An 18,045-nucleotide genomic window follows, 5' to 3' on the forward strand; every position below is an offset into this window, starting at 1 on the left:
AATACTTCAGTGGAGTTACTGGTGTAGTTGATGTTCAGCTGCACTTGCAGTTTTGCCAGATGATCTTTTCTGAATCAGTGATCTCGTTTTCTTTATGTAGTTACATCAAGTAGCAGTTCATTGAACATAACTTGCATTTCTCCATGCAAACAATTACTTGGTGCCTTTAATTTTGGGATCTCCCACAGTCATTGCACTCGGCAATTAAACAGCTCCTGTCTGATGTTTGAGGATCTAAATCTCTACTACTCAGTCAAGATAGAGCGTTATAAATTCCTGCCAAACTTCAGCTACAGTGAGCTGCCTCTGTAAATTATGTGTAGTTTATGTCCTTTTAGCAGCACCTGCTCATGAGCTACTTAGATTTTATGAATATAAGAGATTTTTCTTCTTGTTTGTAAATTGCACTTTTGGTTTGTGTAAACTGGAATAGTCAAGAAGGAGTCAGATGTTCATAATTATAGAAACACACTTAATTTTCAGTAACCTTACACAGCTCAATATATGGAAGCACTTACTTTCTTACTATTAGCAACAGTAGGACAAAATCTGTTGCTTAGTATGTGAAGGTTGGTTGGAACAAACATCTGATGTCTCAGTTTGTATTTTTTCCCTTTAAATTCCTGCCTTTCATGCCTAAGAAGTCCTAAGGCTTCTCAGAAGTAACTCTTGTTATAAATTACGCAACTAGCTTCATCCTTTGGAAAATCTTTTTTATCAAAAGAAAGGCATCTTTGCTGAATCAGTTTTGCTTATTCTGGAATGCTGCTATCATATTGGATTTTGCACTAAAAATAATCACTAGCAAACATGTTTTCACCTCTAACTGTGGAATACTAACAAAACTATTGTTTTGAAAAACAGCTGTCTGTAATAGCAGTATGTTGAGTGGTGATGTAATGCAATATTTTAAACAGAATTTCTCTATCTTGCTAAACTTAATTAAAGAGACCTGACTTTTGTTAGTTGAAAGTACCCAGAAACCATATGTGTGTTTGCAAGTTATGGTAAAGCAGTGCACTTCTCTAAGCTGCTTTTTTACCGTCTCTCTTATTACAGCTCACAGATGTTCCCTTGCTGTGATGTAATGTACAGTAAATCAGGAGACAGTCCAGTTAAATTTAACTTTGTAGTAATTAATGTTTTAAAAATAAAATCCATGGCAGTGATGGCTATAACTGCTGCTCACTTTAAATAAGAAGGAAGTTTAGCAGTGAAAGGAGGATTAAAACATTTTTTGCCCTCTACTTTTTCAGTTGAAACTTTGGTCTCTGCTACTTCATTTCAGACATTGTGAGTTGCTGAAGTAGAAAAAAGAGGAGGCAGAATCCTGCCAAATGGAAAAGTCTCCTGTCACTTTCTTCTAGAAAAATTCTTACATCACAGTGAGAATAACTAAAAATTTCAGAGTTTTTACTACTTGGTCTCAACACATTGCATCTACAAAAGAATAAGATACCATTTTCTGAGTAAGAGTAATTTTAGTCAACACTCTGTAATGTAAAGCTTATGACACTTGGGTAGGATCTGTTAAACAATGTTCTCTTGACTTGACTTGCCCTGAAGTATGAAATAAAGTAGTGTTGGCAGTCACTCACTGCCAGGACCCCTGGTGATGTTAAATTCATGCCAAAATGAAAAAGGGTTTTTGCCATCCTCATTTGTGCTTGGAAATTTTATCGTGCATTTTAGCATTTTTACCTTACTCACTTTGTTGTTGTATTTAATATGGTTGTGGGGGTGTGTCCTTAACCTACTGGTTCCTATAATCCCAAATCACTGAACTCTGCCTCCAAGATGTAGAGTTCAGGTCATTGCCAGGTGAATGCTTCTTTCAAAGATGCCACCTTGTGGACTTGCACTGGCTTCACCACTGCTGAAGTTCTGGCTGGTACCGTAGAGGTATGCAAAACCAGTGAGAACTGCTGCCTCAGGATCCTAAAGTGTGTAGGAGCAGAAACTTTATTTTATTTTTAAGACCTGTGAGCCTTTGTAGTCCCTCTTCAGGAAGTTAAACACCCTCTGCAGGCTCTTTGTAGGATTCTTAATAAGGTGGTGGTGAGAATCAGTTGTTGATGCTTTCTACCAGATGTTTACACAGCATAATATAGTGGAGGGTAGGCATGTAGGCTGTGGCAAAGGTGCATCAGATCAAGTATTTTACCAGACAATAACCAATAGCAAATGCTTAGGAAGCAGCATAAGAGACAGAGAAAGGATACAGGCATTTTTTTCCTCAATACTTTTCTAGTCTCTAATAAATTGAGGCTTAAAAACTTTCTGTACTGGATGTGCTCTCTCTTGTGAGAGTAGCTTGGAATGAGAGGATATGTCCTGGAAACAGCAGCGTTGGGTTAGTCATTGCACTTTGGAGCAGGGATAGCTTAACTTGAGGTGTTGTAATAGTTCTCTGTTTCCACTAAAGGTTTCTGCTTTTGTAGTGGGGATTGCTCCAAACTGCATATGGAGTTCTGTGTGCTTCTTTGGCTTTCTGGCCCAAGGTGTTAAAGTTAAAATATTTGTACATTTTAATATAGGAAATCCATGCTTGTGTACTTTAATAGTGACATTCTAAGATGTGACAACTCATTTGTTAGCATCCAGCTGTCCTGGCAGTAGAGGTGAAACTTCCAGGAGAGAGTTGGATGAATGGCTGGGTTTGTGAACCATTAGAGCTGTGCTGGGAGCAGCTATTTTCATTCATGAATCATGATTCCAGAGTCATGAGCTGTGCTCATCTATCCTAGATAACTTTGTAGACTTCTCTGTGAATTAGCTTGTAGACAGTATCATCCTGTCATGGGTTTGTTATTTCTGTCATATGGATTAGGCTGAAGACAATTAATTGTAGACAACCCTGCAATATTTCAAGCAGAAATAGCTATTCTTTTGACTTGTCGTGGTTCTAATCTGCCTACCTCAAAATTAGTGCTAAAAATGGATTTTTATTTTGGATGTCCATTCTAGAGTTGCTGTTGCTTTTCTGATGCAGTGAAGCACAGAAGAGAACCAGTGTAAGCTGTTGAGCCAAAAAAGTTAATTCCAGGGTGGGCTGCTTTCCTGGTTGTCTGTGGTGCAGCATAACCAGTCAGAGATGGAGGCAGCTGGGTTGGTTACAGAGGTTTGCTTTCGTGCAACTCAAGTGCATAAGTATATGCTGGCTGCAGTGAGCCTCTCTTTCTCAGCATGTATTGCTTCAGAAATCAACAGCAAATTGTTACTGAGATTTGTAATTCTAATTCCTATTTTTCTTACCTTTTAAATAGTCTCATTTGCAAGTAATGGGAAACTTTCTTTTGGCATGTGTTACCCAATTTCACTGCTGTACCATTTGACAAAGTGAAGCTGCAGAGATTATTTCATCATGAGATAAAAGAGTAAAATTTCAGATAAGAGGAACTGAAAAGAGCTGTGCACATTATTCATATCAAACAAATTTGAGTTTTATGGATCTAAATCCATTTAAAATAGAAGTTGGAGGTTGCATATATTTGTGGGCTAAGAAAGAAGAAAGGCATAATGAGTGGCATAGATTATTTTTCCCGTTTCCTTCTGCTTCTGGTGGAGATGAGCTCTCTGAAATGCAGACTTTTTAGAGGACAGTAAGGAGCTGCTTGCTGCCTCATCTCAACAGCAGTTGCCATCACTTTACACTACAGCAGAAATAAGGAATATGTGGGTCGCAATTTAAGTGACACTGTGGTTTTCTATGAGGCTGTTCATGAAGTTATCTAACATATCCCTTCACCAGCATGGCATCTGCAAGGTGCTAGCATCTCTTCAGAGAAGAGGTCCACATTTATCAGAAATTGTGGGTCTCTGGTTTACATTATTTGTCTGTGAGGCCATCATGGTGGATATCCCAAAATACTTTTGAAGTGTGATTGCCACAGGCAAATAAAGCAAACTGGGGGAGTAAACCAAAAAGGAAGAAAAAAATGGTGGGGAAACAGGTGTTCTTAATATTGAGAGAGTTTCTCTGAAGGAAGACACTGCAATATGTTTAAATAAATAAAACCATTCAATTTGTTCTTACTTAGGGGGCTGAGAAATGGTGGATAAGAGTGTCTGCATGGCTCAGGGTTTATATTTAACTTGCAATCTCATTTATTTTAAATTATGTCTAAGGCTCCTCAGGGTTTTGAAGAAGACTCAGTCAGGATATGAATTGGAAGAGGAGATTGAAATGTGGTAACTGTGTTGAAAGAAGCAGATAGAAGTGTTCCCTGGAAAAAAGTTTTCTTGAGTGTGAAAATTATATCTGAAGAGCTTTGGTTGTGTATATTTTACTCCTTCTGTGCCACAGAATGGTATAGGATGTATTCACTATGTGATGTATGACTGAAATGCAGAAGCTATGCAAGCAGTTCAGTACAAAAACAGGAATTTTTTTATGTGAAATGCTATGTACACCAGGGTAATGTAGGCAAGGGGGAGTGCTAATATGTGGGAATGTGATAAATCAAGAAGTGCTGAGATTGGTGTGTTGTACTGAAGAGATTCCAGTAGGTGCACCTGGCACAGGAGATTTGCCTCTGATGCGCTGGAACTGAGGCTGCAAGGCACAGCACTTGTGTTTGTGCTTCTGGTGCTCTTTGGAAAATAAAGACTGCATTTTTGTACCTCTTGATGAGGTGGCTTTGAACTGCATGAGACTGTGTAGGTCTAAAATCTGCCAAATTTAACTTTGACATATTTGGGTTTTTTTAATTTCTGGTTTTTTTTCTTTTTTTTTTGTAGGTTTATAAAATTTCCCCCAAATTTGCTTTCTTGGTGACATCCGGTCCCTTTGTTTACACAGCAATAGCTGTCATAAATGTGCTTGTGAACAGCAGTCTTCTTCGTGGGGAGGCCCCCATGATCCTCTCACTGCACCCTTCTTTCACTGTGCCAGACAACAGATTCCAAGTTCAGACAGGTGAGTTCTTCCTGACACAGAGGGGAAAAAGGAGCTTCCTACTGATTCACACTTCTTCACTTGTGATGCAAGGTTGAGTCAAAACCCCGTGTTCTACTCTAAATCTTAATTCTTTTTGTTAATGACATAGTTTACAGGTTCATGGCAGAGAGGTGATAAGTTGTAAGTAGTTAACCCCACCACTTCATGGTTTTTTCAGGAATTTTTTTGGTATGTTGCAAAATGGGTGTGCTATTTCTCTTGTTTCTAAAGGTTAGAAGAGGAAAAAAAAATCCATTAAACATTTATTCATAAAATCACAGTGCAGCTACTTTGCAATGCTTGTGTCAATTTCACATAAAATTTATGTTAAAAACTGCCTTTTTGTTTTGTTGTGATGTACGAGAATTGGTGAGCAGGAGGATTGCTTATGGAGTGTTCAGCTTTCCATGGCTGCTGTATTGCAGTGGTTTATGAAAAGTTTGACTGCTAATAATCTGAAGCAAAATAGCCATGTAACAGATTTTGACAGTCAGTGCTGTCATTTTAAATCTTCTTTGGGCCCTGTTTGCATGATAAAACTGCTTGCCTGGTTGGTTGACTCTCTAATGAGGTAGTGACAGGGACTGAGCATACAAGCAGAGTTAGTAAGTGTCAACATGGAACTATGCAGGTGTGATGTCTTTTTCCACTGCTTAATGTGGTTATATAGATAGACAGTAGATGTATTTTTTGATTTTGAACCTTGTATAACATTGCTATTAGGGTCTGTAAGTAAACTGTAGCATAAGACTGTATCTGGAAATCCACAGATGTGCAAGTGGTTAAAGTCTATGTGCCTTATCATGTTCCTCTACACTCACTCTTTCTATCTTGTGCTCTTTTTTTCACTCTTCTGAACTTAAAGATCTGTATCTAAATTTAACAAATAACTTACTAAGTGTTTTGGAAGTATTAGACCAATACTAATGTGCATTAATGGATTCAATATATAGTCTTTTAGACAAACCTAATACTGTATTTCAGGCTACAAGAAAGACGTATTTGTTCCTTTTTTTTCTGAAGATTTTAATGAATTGGTTGGTACTCAGGATTTCAGTGTGGCCAATCCAGTGGTCAGATCAGGTGAAGTTAGCCACATGTATGTAGTGAAGGTCTTATAGCACACTAGAGGAAACAGTATTTTACCAGTAGTATCTTTCAGAGGTCTAATTATTGCTCCAACCAATATTAGTGAGTAGACAATTTACCGCAACAATGCACAATGTATTCTTAATGTATTTTTATCTGGTGTTTCACTGAACGTGTCCTGAGCTTCATAAAAGAAGAAGATGACAGACCTGTGAATTCTGTTGCTTGTTTTGTTCTCTGTCTTGAGAGTACTTTCCTGTAGGGATAATTTCCCCTTGCTTTCAGTGCTTCAGTTTGTACCTCGAAATGTGGACATTGGGTTCTGCACCTTTAGCCAGCGCATTGAGAGAGGGCTGACTATGGCGTTCCTGGAGGTGAACAAACACCAGGAGTTCTACAACTTCACTGTGCAGGTGAGAGGATGAGTATGTTTTGTCTGTCCCTTTTCCCCCTCACCTTTGCTTGTCCTGTGTTTTATCCAGACCATAAAATAAGTGAGGTGTTCACTGGTTGTGACTTGCAGTCTCGGTCATGTAGAACTATGAGACTTTGTCATGAAGTCAGTTGGATGTTTTCCTCTACAAAATAATATGGCAGTACATATTACAAGCTTTCACAAGCTTTTTGAAAAAATGATCCAAAGTGATGATTTCTATCCAAAAGCATTACTGAATATGATAGGGTTTATAATTTCTCAAATATAAACTGTTCCAACCCTTATCGGAGTCACTCCCATCATAATTCACTATAGAAGAGTAAGGTGTGGTTAAAAAGTTTTTGTTGGAAGAAAACTTTCAGGTCTCATTGCCATGCTCTAGACCCTGTTGGGGAATATACGAATTACATGACCCTGCCATCCTGTGAGCAAACATGCTAGTTGCTTCCGAGGTCTAGAAATACTTACGGGATATGATGTCTGTGACAGCTGCTACTGGAACTTCACACATGAAAGGTATTGCACATGTGCAGAGCACTGAATCACATAGCAGAGCTTAGAACTCCCTGCAAAGTCAGTAATTCAATTTAATGAGACCAACTCCCTCTTTGAATTCTTAATCTAACTTTGTTGTAATATCAAACTCAATAAAAGTTTTACTACGTTGTTTAACTGACACCATAAATACCCATCTGTGGTACCTTAAAATAAAATCAGGAAGAAAAATTGCATTAATTTTAGAGTACCTATAGAAAAGTGCTCAGAACTTTTAATACAATATCACTGCATAGACTGAAGACAGAACATGCAAAACAATTTTTTGGACTGTCAGCTTAGCCAACTTATTTTAAATACCTCTTAATTTTTGGAAAATGTTTATCTACATGAATACAGTTGCTGTGTATACTGGTGCCAAAAAAAGGCTTCTAACCAGTGGTGGATTTTGGGTCTGTGTGGTGCAGGAGATTATAACCAAGAGAATACCCATTTTCTCAGTCCCTTTCTTCTGTTGCATGCAGTTTGGCATTCATCTAAGGCTTATTTATGACAAGATTTATTTTGCTGACTGTCTTGCTAGGTGTTTTTTCCTCATCATTTTCTGGGCTGTAACTTTCAGATCATTCTGGATTATGATTGACCTTAAAGGATAACTCTTTGAAAGAGGAATTCACATGTAACTGTGCCTCTTCTGAGACTCAGCTGGCTGAACCAATCTGGAACAGATGTTCCTCTGTCTTGATGTGAATTCCCCCCTCTTCATATTAGAGGAAAAAGAAAAGTCTCTCAAGGAAGTGACAGAAATGGCAATGATTTGATTTTGCTGACCATACTTCAATACTGTCTTTTCAGATACTGAATATAACTCTAAGCAGGCCTGGGGTGGCATTTCGACAGGGCCCTGTGAGCATTGTTTTTGCCATCCGAGATAGGTACGGTTTTCTAAATGGGTCCGAAGTCAGTGAGCAGCTCAGAAACTTGTCCGTGGTGGAATTCAGCTTCTATCTGGGCTTTCCTGTGCAGCAGATTGCTGAACGTGAGTATTTGCTGTTATCCAATACTGTGAGATACTTTTGTCTAGTATCTTCCTTCTCTACAATTTTGTGCATAAGTGATAATGCAGCTTCAAGTACCTAACTGGTATCATGAGTTCTGCAGAGCAAACTTTCTGCTCACATTTTGGTGTTACAGCATCTCGCTGCTTTTGTCGTCATACTTTCCTTTTGTGCTAGGTCAGTTGTACTTAACCTGGCTTCATCAGTCCATTGGTCTTAACCCAGATCTAGAAATATGAAACTTGCTTAGATCAGTATTGCTGTGAAGTGCAGTCCAAGGTGTGTCTCTGTGCTTATGTCTGCAGAGGCCTTTGCTAATTCTCAGGAGGGTTCACTGCTTTTCAGCATTGTGCTGCTCTTAACTGTGTCTCTGACTTCTAGAAAACCTCGGGCCACTGGCTACATAAACTTTGGTTATTTTATTTGCCCATATAGGCTGAATTAACTTGTCTATGCAGTCTCTTATATTTTAAGGTATTACCTTTCTCACTTTTCATGTGCATTTGCACATCAAGTCATTTTTTTCAGACCATCATCCGAAATGTAGATGAATGAGAACTGCCTGCATAACAGAGCCTGCTTGACACTTGGCCTTGACAACTTATGTTTGGTTAGATTTTTCAGATGAGTCATGGGAGAATAGTACTTGCCTTTCCCTGCTGGTGGGTGTTATTGAATCAGTCCATTAATTCCCCATTTCTCCTATGTCTCTGTGCTGTTTAGTTTTTGGAGTTATTTCTGTGAGCTGTAGAGATGCATAACATCTGACACAGTGAGTTTTGCAATATAGTTAAACATCTAGTGGAATATCAGGTTTAGTAGTAGCTGGTGTTCGTTATGCAGCTGTGTATGTCAGTGAAAATACTGTAAAGAGAGTCACTATCTACAGAAAAGTTGCTCTCCTTAGCAGCTTTAGTTCTAGGCAAGATGATTGCACAGGATACTTCCCTGTTTACTGGAAGCAGTTTAAACATATTAATTTTTTGAAGCTTTTTATTTAAATTTTTTCAGCATTTTTGATCCCTCTACTCCCATAATCAATGAAAAAATGTATGAGGTTGTTCACTCATTTCTGTTAAGCATTTCTGTTCTCATTTGGTTTCACACAGTGTGAACTCTATGCTGTGGTAGGACAACTTAGTGGAGCCAGGACCAAAAGTCTTGAGAATCCCTGTCCATAGATGACTAGCATTTCCCTTTGTCTTGGAAGCCACAGAACATCTCATGTTGTGGCTAAATGCATCTCATCTCTTTATTGCTCACTGAATTCAAATAAAATGTTGCTCTTGCCTGATTGCTTCAAAGACACTTCTTTTTACTCTGTGTCATCTCTCTTATGCATTTGCACTTGAGTTTAGATAGCTTTTAGTCTCTGGTAATATTTTTGGTGTTGGATTTTTTTCTGTGATGTACTGCATTGGCTCTTACGGCTTTTAGTTTTGTCCACCTATTCTAAATTATATTTATAGTGCGTTGTTAGGTTTCCCCTTGCTGAGATTACGTCCTTCTGGACTGTGCAATGGAGCTATGGTGCAATTACAGTAATTTCACGACAATAAGGTGCACCGGACTATAAGGCGCACCCCCGGCAGTCGGCAAAATTCGCAACTTTGTAGATCATATAAGGCACACTGGACTATAGGGAGCACTTTTTTTTTGCAGCGAGGCTCCGCCCCCAGCTCCCCCCACGCAGTTGCTGGCTGAGGCCCCGCCTCAACCTGGCAGCCACGGGCCCCCAGGACCGCCTGGACCCGACAGGGGCGGTGCCACGGGCCCCCTGGCCTGCCTTCACTCGGCTGCCGCGGCCCTGCCAGCTCCGCTCACGACTCACACTTCCAGGGTGGCAAATGTCGCAACTTTGTCCATCATATAAGGCACACCGGACTATAAGGCTCACTTCTGGGTTCGAGGGAAAATTTTAGTCAAAAGGGTGCGCCTTATAGTCGTGAAATTACTGTAAGTGATAACAGAATTTCTACCAAGGCTGGTGTGTCCTGAAAAGAGAGGCTGGTCCTAGGGGGAGACGTTCCTGTTAAACATGCATGCACATGGTTCTCCTTGGTTGGAAATAGATGTCCTCTAGGATACCTTCCAAACCAAACAATTCTAAGCTTCTGTTTTCCTTTCCTGATGGTACTTACTAAATTTGAAATTAATGCTCATATCAGGAGCAGTCCTTGTGTTACCTGCATGTGCACAGGGCCTAGGCAGTGGGGATGATTCCAGGCCGGTGCCAGTGGAGCCCTGTGGTCGCTCACATGTCAGTTATGTAACCAAGTAAAGTAGAATGTGTGGAGAGGTCAGGATTTTTAGGAACTGTGAGATCTTCTCAAACACCGCAATGTAGATAACATGAAGATTGTGGATAAGGTGTCCTAAGTTAAGGAACATCTTGTTGGCATTTGACTTGCTTGCTATTAGAGGTACTCGTATTTACTATAGATTGAGCCCATTGCAGGACAGCACATTTAGGTTTCAGCTGGTCTGATCTCAGTAGTGCTTTGATAGGCATTGTTCTGGAATACCAGCTATGGTGCTATTTGGTAAGTTGGCAAAGTGGGAACGTAGCTTCTCAGATTACTTGAGCTGTGAGTCCTTCTGTCAACAAGCGCAGAAATGATGAATGTAGTTCAGACTTGCTTATCAGTGAGACAAGCACAGCCAGTTATTTTTAGCTGTTCCTACAATTTTTTACACTGCTGCTGCTGTGACTGGATTTTGAGCCTAAGGGTTTGAGATCTTCAGATACAGAGCCAAAAATCCTGTCCAAAGGCTCAGCAGCATTGGGCAGATCCTTCCTGAAGCATGTTCAACAGACTACTGTTGAGGGTGACCAACAGCCAGATACTCAAAGCTACTTTGGCAGTGAGATGCCTGAATGTTTTTGTTTTCTAGACCCTGAACTCTGCATTCATGCTTTGCCTTGCACTACAGAGCAGCTGTAGCAGGGAAGGTGTTACAACACCTTAGATTGATATAGCTTCTTTGGTCTGTGCAAATTAATGTGCAAACCTCTACTTTCAGTGTGACTTTTTCTAGGAATACTGGATATTTACATGTAAACAATCTATGTATGTTAGTGTTTATGTGTAAATATGAAATGTTCTGTGGGATACCGTTCTGTGCTATTTGTGCCTTAATTTATCAGGTGTGCTTGCAATTAATACTCTTAGTGGTGACTGTTCTTTTTCCCTTAAGGACTCTGTGCATGATCTTTTAAGTTTTGTAGTTGCATCTGAGGAAATTATTTGTGGGTGAGCTAGGTGCCAGGGCTTAATCCCCAACTTTGGGGGTTGAAGTTGATCATACCCAAGAAAAGCAACTTATGCATCTCAGCATTGTTAAGTGACACCTTGACATGAATCCTAAATATGAGTCTTGTTCCAAAGAATATTTGCGCCTGCCACTTGTTTGCTTTGCATTGCCTTTCACACACTGTGCTCTCACGGTTTTTATTCACATAAATAACATATCCTGTTTGTGGTTTTAGCAGTGTGGTTTGTCCCTGTGCGGTACATCGTTAACACCAAGAATTCTTTGTCAGTTTTTTCCCTACTCATGTAGAGTCAGGAGCAGGAGTGAAAGTTGTTTGACAGATTTGGACTGTCCTTTACAGGAATAGGGCTGTGAAAATGGCCTAACCTGGAGACTTCCAGACTTTCCTTTTTTCTGACATGACTTCTAAGTGACTTCAGCAACATGTTTCTATTCAAATGTCGAGTTTACACTTTTCCCATGCTTATTTTTCATCATCCACCTTACAGCTCATGTTTCAGACATGACCTACATGTCAGCAGAAAGAAAACCAAGTCTAATTACAGGGTTTGGGTGCTAGTTCATTAAACATAACAGGAAACTAAATATTTAGTATCTCTCTATGGCTAGCAGATTTCTTGGAGGACAGGTAAAGGCTAGCTGTGGAGTAGATGGCAATATTTGCCTTCATGAGCTTACCCCAAATAAAGTTTTTATTGATACTTTAAATAGAGAGAGTTGCCTTGGCACTTAAAATATTTTCAGTTCTAAGCAGCACTTTGATGCATGTCATCTGTTTTGGCTATCTTGGAGATGTTGCAAGGCCAATAGGATAAATATAAAATTGTATTATAAGGTCCATGGACTGCAGAAATATTTGGAATTTTTTTTCTCTATGGATTTTGGATCAGATTTTAAACAGACACTATGTTGCTATTGCCCACACCCCAGTATTTGCATGGACTCTTGTTTTTCATTTAATGCCTACTCATTTAAAATACTGCATTCCTGCCATGCTTTCTCTACAGTTCTTCATTAATCAGAAATAAGAACGATCATCATGATACCAGTTCTACCCTGCATGGTCCCACACGTCTGTAGGAGAGAGTCAGGCATCCTTAGAACACCTGGCAATGGCCACGCTGCCTGAGTGATGTGCCTTAGAGTGCTGTCAGTAGGTCTTTGGGTGACCAGGTGACCCTTTCCCTTTTCATTTAGCGTCAAATCGATGCTGCTATACGGTATGGTGCTCCAGGGCTGCATGTTAGAATCTCCTAATGATGCCAGCATCTACTTCATTAATGCATCCAGAGTCATTAGCAGACCAGCTGCAGTCTAGCTAATAATTGCATTTTGTCTATCCAACTTCCCTCTCAGAATAACAATCAGTCAGTGCTGTTTATAATTGTTAGTTAGGACATTAGAAATCTTGCAAATGATCTTGCTGCAGTGCTGAACCTCAGATGAGTTCAAGATCGGTGTGTCAGTGAGACACTTGAGTGACCTGTGGTATAAGAATTGGAACCCGGATTTGCTGACTTCTGACAATTTTCAGCAATCTTTGTCAGGTTTTAGAACCTAGCCTTAGTTGGCAATGATCACAACACATCTTCCTTTTCAATGTCAAGATGTTCTGCTCAAGTTGGTTTATTTTTAAGTTGCATAAATTCCATGGAAAGTTTAAATGAATAGTCACCCAGCAATTTGCATGAATTAAATCATTTTCAAGTACTAATTAGAAAAAGTGTGAAGAGCACATTAAGTATTGAAGCAAAACATGATTTTGGGTTAAAGAAGAAAAAACTCAAAATTGCTAGGAGTTCAAAGCATTATGGCCACTGGGAGGTTTTTTATTTCCTTATCGTGCTCTTTCCATGTGTTGGAAAACAACAGAATCAGTTTTCAGTTTAGTTTATGCTTTTTTGGTTCAGCTTCCATTTCTAAATTGAAGTAAACAATTGCATGACTAGAGTAAATAGAATTTCAATCTAAAAGCTACAATCAGAAGAGCTGAGTAGCAGGATGCCAAAAAATGGGTGTGTTTAAATGGACTCTAGAGTGCTTTTTGCTTTGGAGATTTAGTTCATCCTGATTGCTTGCGTAGAGGGCCAGTGTTTCCTGTTCAGAAAAAAAGGACCATGTTACAATACCCTTCTGAATAGTAAGTCACAGAGTACCAGCCAGGTGGTCATCTTGAAGCTAGTGCTGCTATTACTAAAATATAAGTGGAATAACCAAATTTTCTTCTTGGGGTTTTTTTTTGTTTGTTTGGTTTTGTTTTTTTTTCCCCCAAGAGGAGTTAGTTATAGACCTGTGAAAATAAAAGGTAAAATGTAACTAATGATTCTTTTGCTTTTACTTTAACCAAAAACTTCTCAAGCTTTTTAAGGGGCAAAGTAATCTGATTTTTGGTACACTGACAGAGAACAGGTTGTCTACAAATTCTTGCATCATTAAATTTGAAAAACTTGAATTTTCTACTTTTCTGAAATGCGGCGTAGTGGCAAACTATTCCACAACGGTAGACATCTTCATTCTAAATTGATCCAGCATGGGCCAGGTCATTTAATTGTGATTTTCTGCATTCTTTCTGTCCATGAAATGGTTTAAAAATTAACCTTTGTATAATGTTTAGCAAACTGCATCTGGATTAAATATTTTGAGAAAGTTAAGACCATTCCTTTTCTATATTGCCATAGTGAAGCTTAAGACTTCCCTTGAGGAAACTGTTGGCCCAGCCCCCATCTACACTTCTTTCCCAACATGTCTTTACTGCTCTCCAGTGGAAACCTTGGGAAAAATCTTATCTATACTGAAGTCAGTAGAAATAGCCTGTTTTTCTTATTGGGGATTTCCCTCTGAAACAGAGCTTTTTTTAAAAAAAATGAATTCAAAATTAAGAAAGCTTGGAGCCACCAACCCAAACAGAAAAGCCATGACATTTGTCTACAGCAGTGTTTCTAGATGCAGTTATTTGTGGGTTTTGTAAAAAAAAAAAAAAATTATCAAGGTGGTGTTTTTTTAAAATGCTTCCCCCTGCACAAGTCTGGAACACACATCAAATGTGTTTAGTTCTCTGGTTTACATTTATTGTTTCCTTGTAGTTTCTGCCTCAGAGAAGGTCTTATTTTCATCCTGGGACACTCACGAGTTGCCTCACTGCCCTTTGAGCAAGAGTCTGATCCTGCAGCTAGCTCAGTAGGAGTCACAATGCAGACAGTGAGCTTTTAAATTCCTGGGAGCAATGACCTCTGTGTAGCAGCTTGAAGTCTTTCACGTAATAAATCTGACTGTTTCAGTTAGCTTCTTTTTGTTGGAGGCAAACTCAGCAGTGTGCGTTCGGAGCACTTCCCTTACCATTGTGTCTGCATTGCCTCAGGAGCAGTAATGCATCTGTGTAAATAAGATGCTTGCTGACAGTATAAATTATGTAGTGGCTTCTGGTTTTGTGTATGTTGTTCAGAATACTGTTCTTATGGATGTTTTTCCTCCATTCTGTTTTTCCTTCAGCCTTTCATTATCCTAAGCTTAATGTGTCCCAGTTGATGAAATCTTCCTGGGTGAGAACAGGTACGTACAGTCTCTGTAAGTAAAAGTGCAATTAGTTTTTTTAGTGGGATAACCAGCCTGCATAAATATCAATAGCTTAGGGGTGCTGCATTTTTATGAGGTAATAATGTGTCTGAGCTGAATAAACTCTAAAACCAAAGGCTCAGTGACCTGGAATATCTGGGAAATATAAATCCCTGGTCTAGAATTAAATACTGAAATTCCTTGAAAATGCACACAAAGCACTTTTTGTCTGTAAGGTATTCTTAGTGAAACAACTCAGACTGTCAGGCATAAAGTGTCTACTCTGCATGTTGTCAATATGCCACATTGGTTTTTAGGTATCTATTTTAAGTGAAAATTGAAGTTTTATTTGTGTGACACTTTCTACCAAAACATGCTTGGAATAAAACAGAGTGAAAATAGATTAATTCTGAGTACACTGAAGAGTTTCCTCACATTTCATTGATCTCTTCTGGTTCATTCACAGAAGATCTCCTCCACCAAAGTCTTCTCAATGTTTTATTCTGTAATTTACTGATGTGGTTGAACTGTCATATTTAGGTACTCAAAGGCTGTTAAGGTTGCCTGCCCGCTATAGATCTTACCCACCGCTTTTAAGTCTGAGTGGTGAGGAGGCTTTGCCTGCCAAACTGTTTTTAGTATGCAGGTGCCCCACTGGATACACTCTTGTCTTCCTGCAGCTTTTATCACCTGAAGTTTACCTGTTGTATAGATTTGTTCTTTTTTCCAGCTTTCCCTGTTTCCCACCAGTCACCACTTTACTCTTTATGTGCAATTTGGTTTCCTGCTTAAATTTCTGAAGCCCATATGGTTTGCTTCAGCGAAGAAAGATTTAGAATTTCAGGTAATGCTCACTGATGTGGGAGAAGCTCCTATGTATGTCATAAACCAGTGGCATCCTTAGAGATTTACGTTGGCTTTTTTGGCTATACCTCCTCCCTCTTTTGTTCAACCTTAGGTTTGTCCATTGCTGCTGAAAATTCCCTTAAATTCCCTTAGCTCCTGCCATGAAAAAAGTGTTCTTCCAGCTCTGAAATTATGTTCCCTTGGGTTTTGATAAACTTCCTGCCTGTAAGATTTTGAAGACCAATTGCAGCAATTTTTTTTCTTAGCTGTAGTGGAATTTTTTTGTAGTCTCAGTTCTTGCAGGATTCTGGGAAGAGCTAGTAGACTTTGACTCGGTCAGTGCTTTCAGTCAATGTTTTGTATTGTAAGGGTAATGAATCATGACATGGGAAAGTGATAGAATCTAGTATCAAATTACCCAGATATATGTGCATGTATCCCAGTAGTCATAAAAAGCTGGGATATGCTGTGTTCTTCCTCTGTTGTAGAATACAATTCATGCTATTAAACATAATATATTGATACTGAAATCCAATACACAGACAAGAACAGTTTTCTCGTTAGTGTATGTAATAGCTTTAGATCACTGTCTATTTTGCTATTTAATTCTGAGATACTTTGTGATTGAATTTAAAAGACAGATACTGTTGATCTCAGTGAGAAATCATGAAAATATTTCCTTTTTCTGACATCTACAGTGAAAAGCTTCAAACTGAAAAAGTGATTTAAATATATTTGGTTTAAAATTTTAAAAAGTTAAAATTAATTTATTTTTTATCTAATTGGTGGCTTTTTATTAAGCACCACACTTAAAAAAAAAATAAATGTGGAAACACAGAAAAAGCAGCTTCTAAAAAAGACAGACATTTTTAGTGGAGGAGAATTAAAACTATTTGATGCAGTCAGCAGTGAGTTGGTTTGCTGTCCTAGAGGATTGTTCAGTTGAATGGCAGTTGCTCCATTCACTCTGCATTTCTCTAACTGGATGCCTTCTTGCTAGTAAAAGTCCACCCTTTTTTTCATTTTCGTTCAGGGATTCTTCTCAGCATTAGCTGCCCTGGTGACCCAGGGTACCTGGTTGCCAAGTGAGCAGGGCTGCAAACCATTTTTTTGTGCTGTGATTGGCATACTTGTTAATATTACCAGAGGAAGTTCACTTGAATACACAGCTTCATTCAGGTGCTGCTGTTCTCCTTTTTCTCCATGTCTCTGAACCCTTGCCCTCCCCATCTCCAACTCTGTATCACTTCTGAACACAACACTTTTGACTGCGATTAAGTGAAGCAGACGATTTAGACTAAGTTTTCTCTTTTGTAGTTTTTAAAAATTAATTGAATGCCCATGATTTTATGCATTTTTAGAACTGAAATAGTTTCGTTTTTATCCTGGGTCTGCCTAGCCTGGTTAAGGTTCCAAAGCAATCTTTTGCCTGGTTTTTTTTTCCTCTGAATTACTTATTTTTTCTTTTTCCCACCAAATGTCCCCCTTTTCCAACATATAACCTCCAACTGAACAAGTCAGAATTGCCATTTAAATACAGGTGCTCTTGAATTGTCCCTGAGCTGTCACAGAGTGACTCTAAAGCTTGTAATTGAAGTTGTGGAGAAGAAACTGAAAAGTTTTACTGATGAATTTGTTTTCTTGGGTTGCTTTCTGTGTAATGCAGTTCTCCTGGGTGTCGTCGACCAGCGAATTCAGGAGGAAGTGTTTCGGGCTGAGATGGAGCGGAAACTCGCTCACCTGTTAAACGAGGCTTTGGTCCAAGGACGGATCTGGAGAAGGGCCAGTTTTGCAGGCAGCAACATTGTGCAGGTATTAAGAGCTTAAAATCTGAGGATGAAAAATAAAGGATAATAAATTACTTAATAAGTTAACATTAATGTTAACAAAGTGTTCAGGTTTTGAGTTGAGAAATATAACTCAAAAGCGTGTGTCACCTTTAGCTAGTTGGTGATGCTTGTGTTTTGCACCTAAAATACAGTTCTTTTAAACACTGCATGTGTCTTTTAAGCTAAACATAAGAAATGCAAATAACTGATTAAGTACCTACTAAAAATTTCTGATGGCTTCTTAGAAATAGCATTGAAATTATTTTACCAACATCTTATTTTTAAAATATTCTACCTGTTTGACTTACATGAGGTGCCTAGCAAAAGGAGACAGGATGATCATCTGAAAACTTTAATCTCCTGGAGCAGCTACTTCACAGCTCTCTGTGATGTTTTGGCAGTGGTGTAGAAATACAAAGTAGAATCATGTGTGGCTTGGTGCAGCAATAGAGTAGTACATTCTACCCCTTCTTAGTTGTCACAGTACTCCTGGTCACAGGGTTGGATTTCAGGTAAAAATGATTA

General features: G+C 38.9%; 1 protein-coding gene across 4 annotated transcripts in view; it reads left to right on the top strand.

The window, feature by feature from the left end:
- KIAA1549 (KIAA1549 ortholog) overlaps nt 1-18,045 on the top strand; it is a 141,588-nt gene that overhangs the window by 73,551 nt on the left and 49,992 nt on the right. For all 4 annotated transcript variants that reach the window (XM_033057075.2, XM_033057076.2, XM_033057077.2 and 1 more), the window contains 5 exons: nt 4,741-4,918; nt 6,314-6,441; nt 7,815-7,998; nt 14,783-14,842; nt 17,358-17,503. In XM_033057075.2, coding sequence (XP_032912966.1) covers nt 4,741-4,918; nt 6,314-6,441; nt 7,815-7,998; nt 14,783-14,842; nt 17,358-17,503 — 696 coding nt within the window. The remainder of the gene's footprint in view (nt 1-4,740; nt 4,919-6,313; nt 6,442-7,814; nt 7,999-14,782; nt 14,843-17,357; nt 17,504-18,045) is intronic.

This window comes from Catharus ustulatus, chromosome 4, assembly GCF_009819885.2.
Source record: "Catharus ustulatus isolate bCatUst1 chromosome 4, bCatUst1.pri.v2, whole genome shotgun sequence".
In the NCBI taxonomy this organism is placed as follows: domain Eukaryota; kingdom Metazoa; phylum Chordata; class Aves; order Passeriformes; family Turdidae; genus Catharus; species Catharus ustulatus.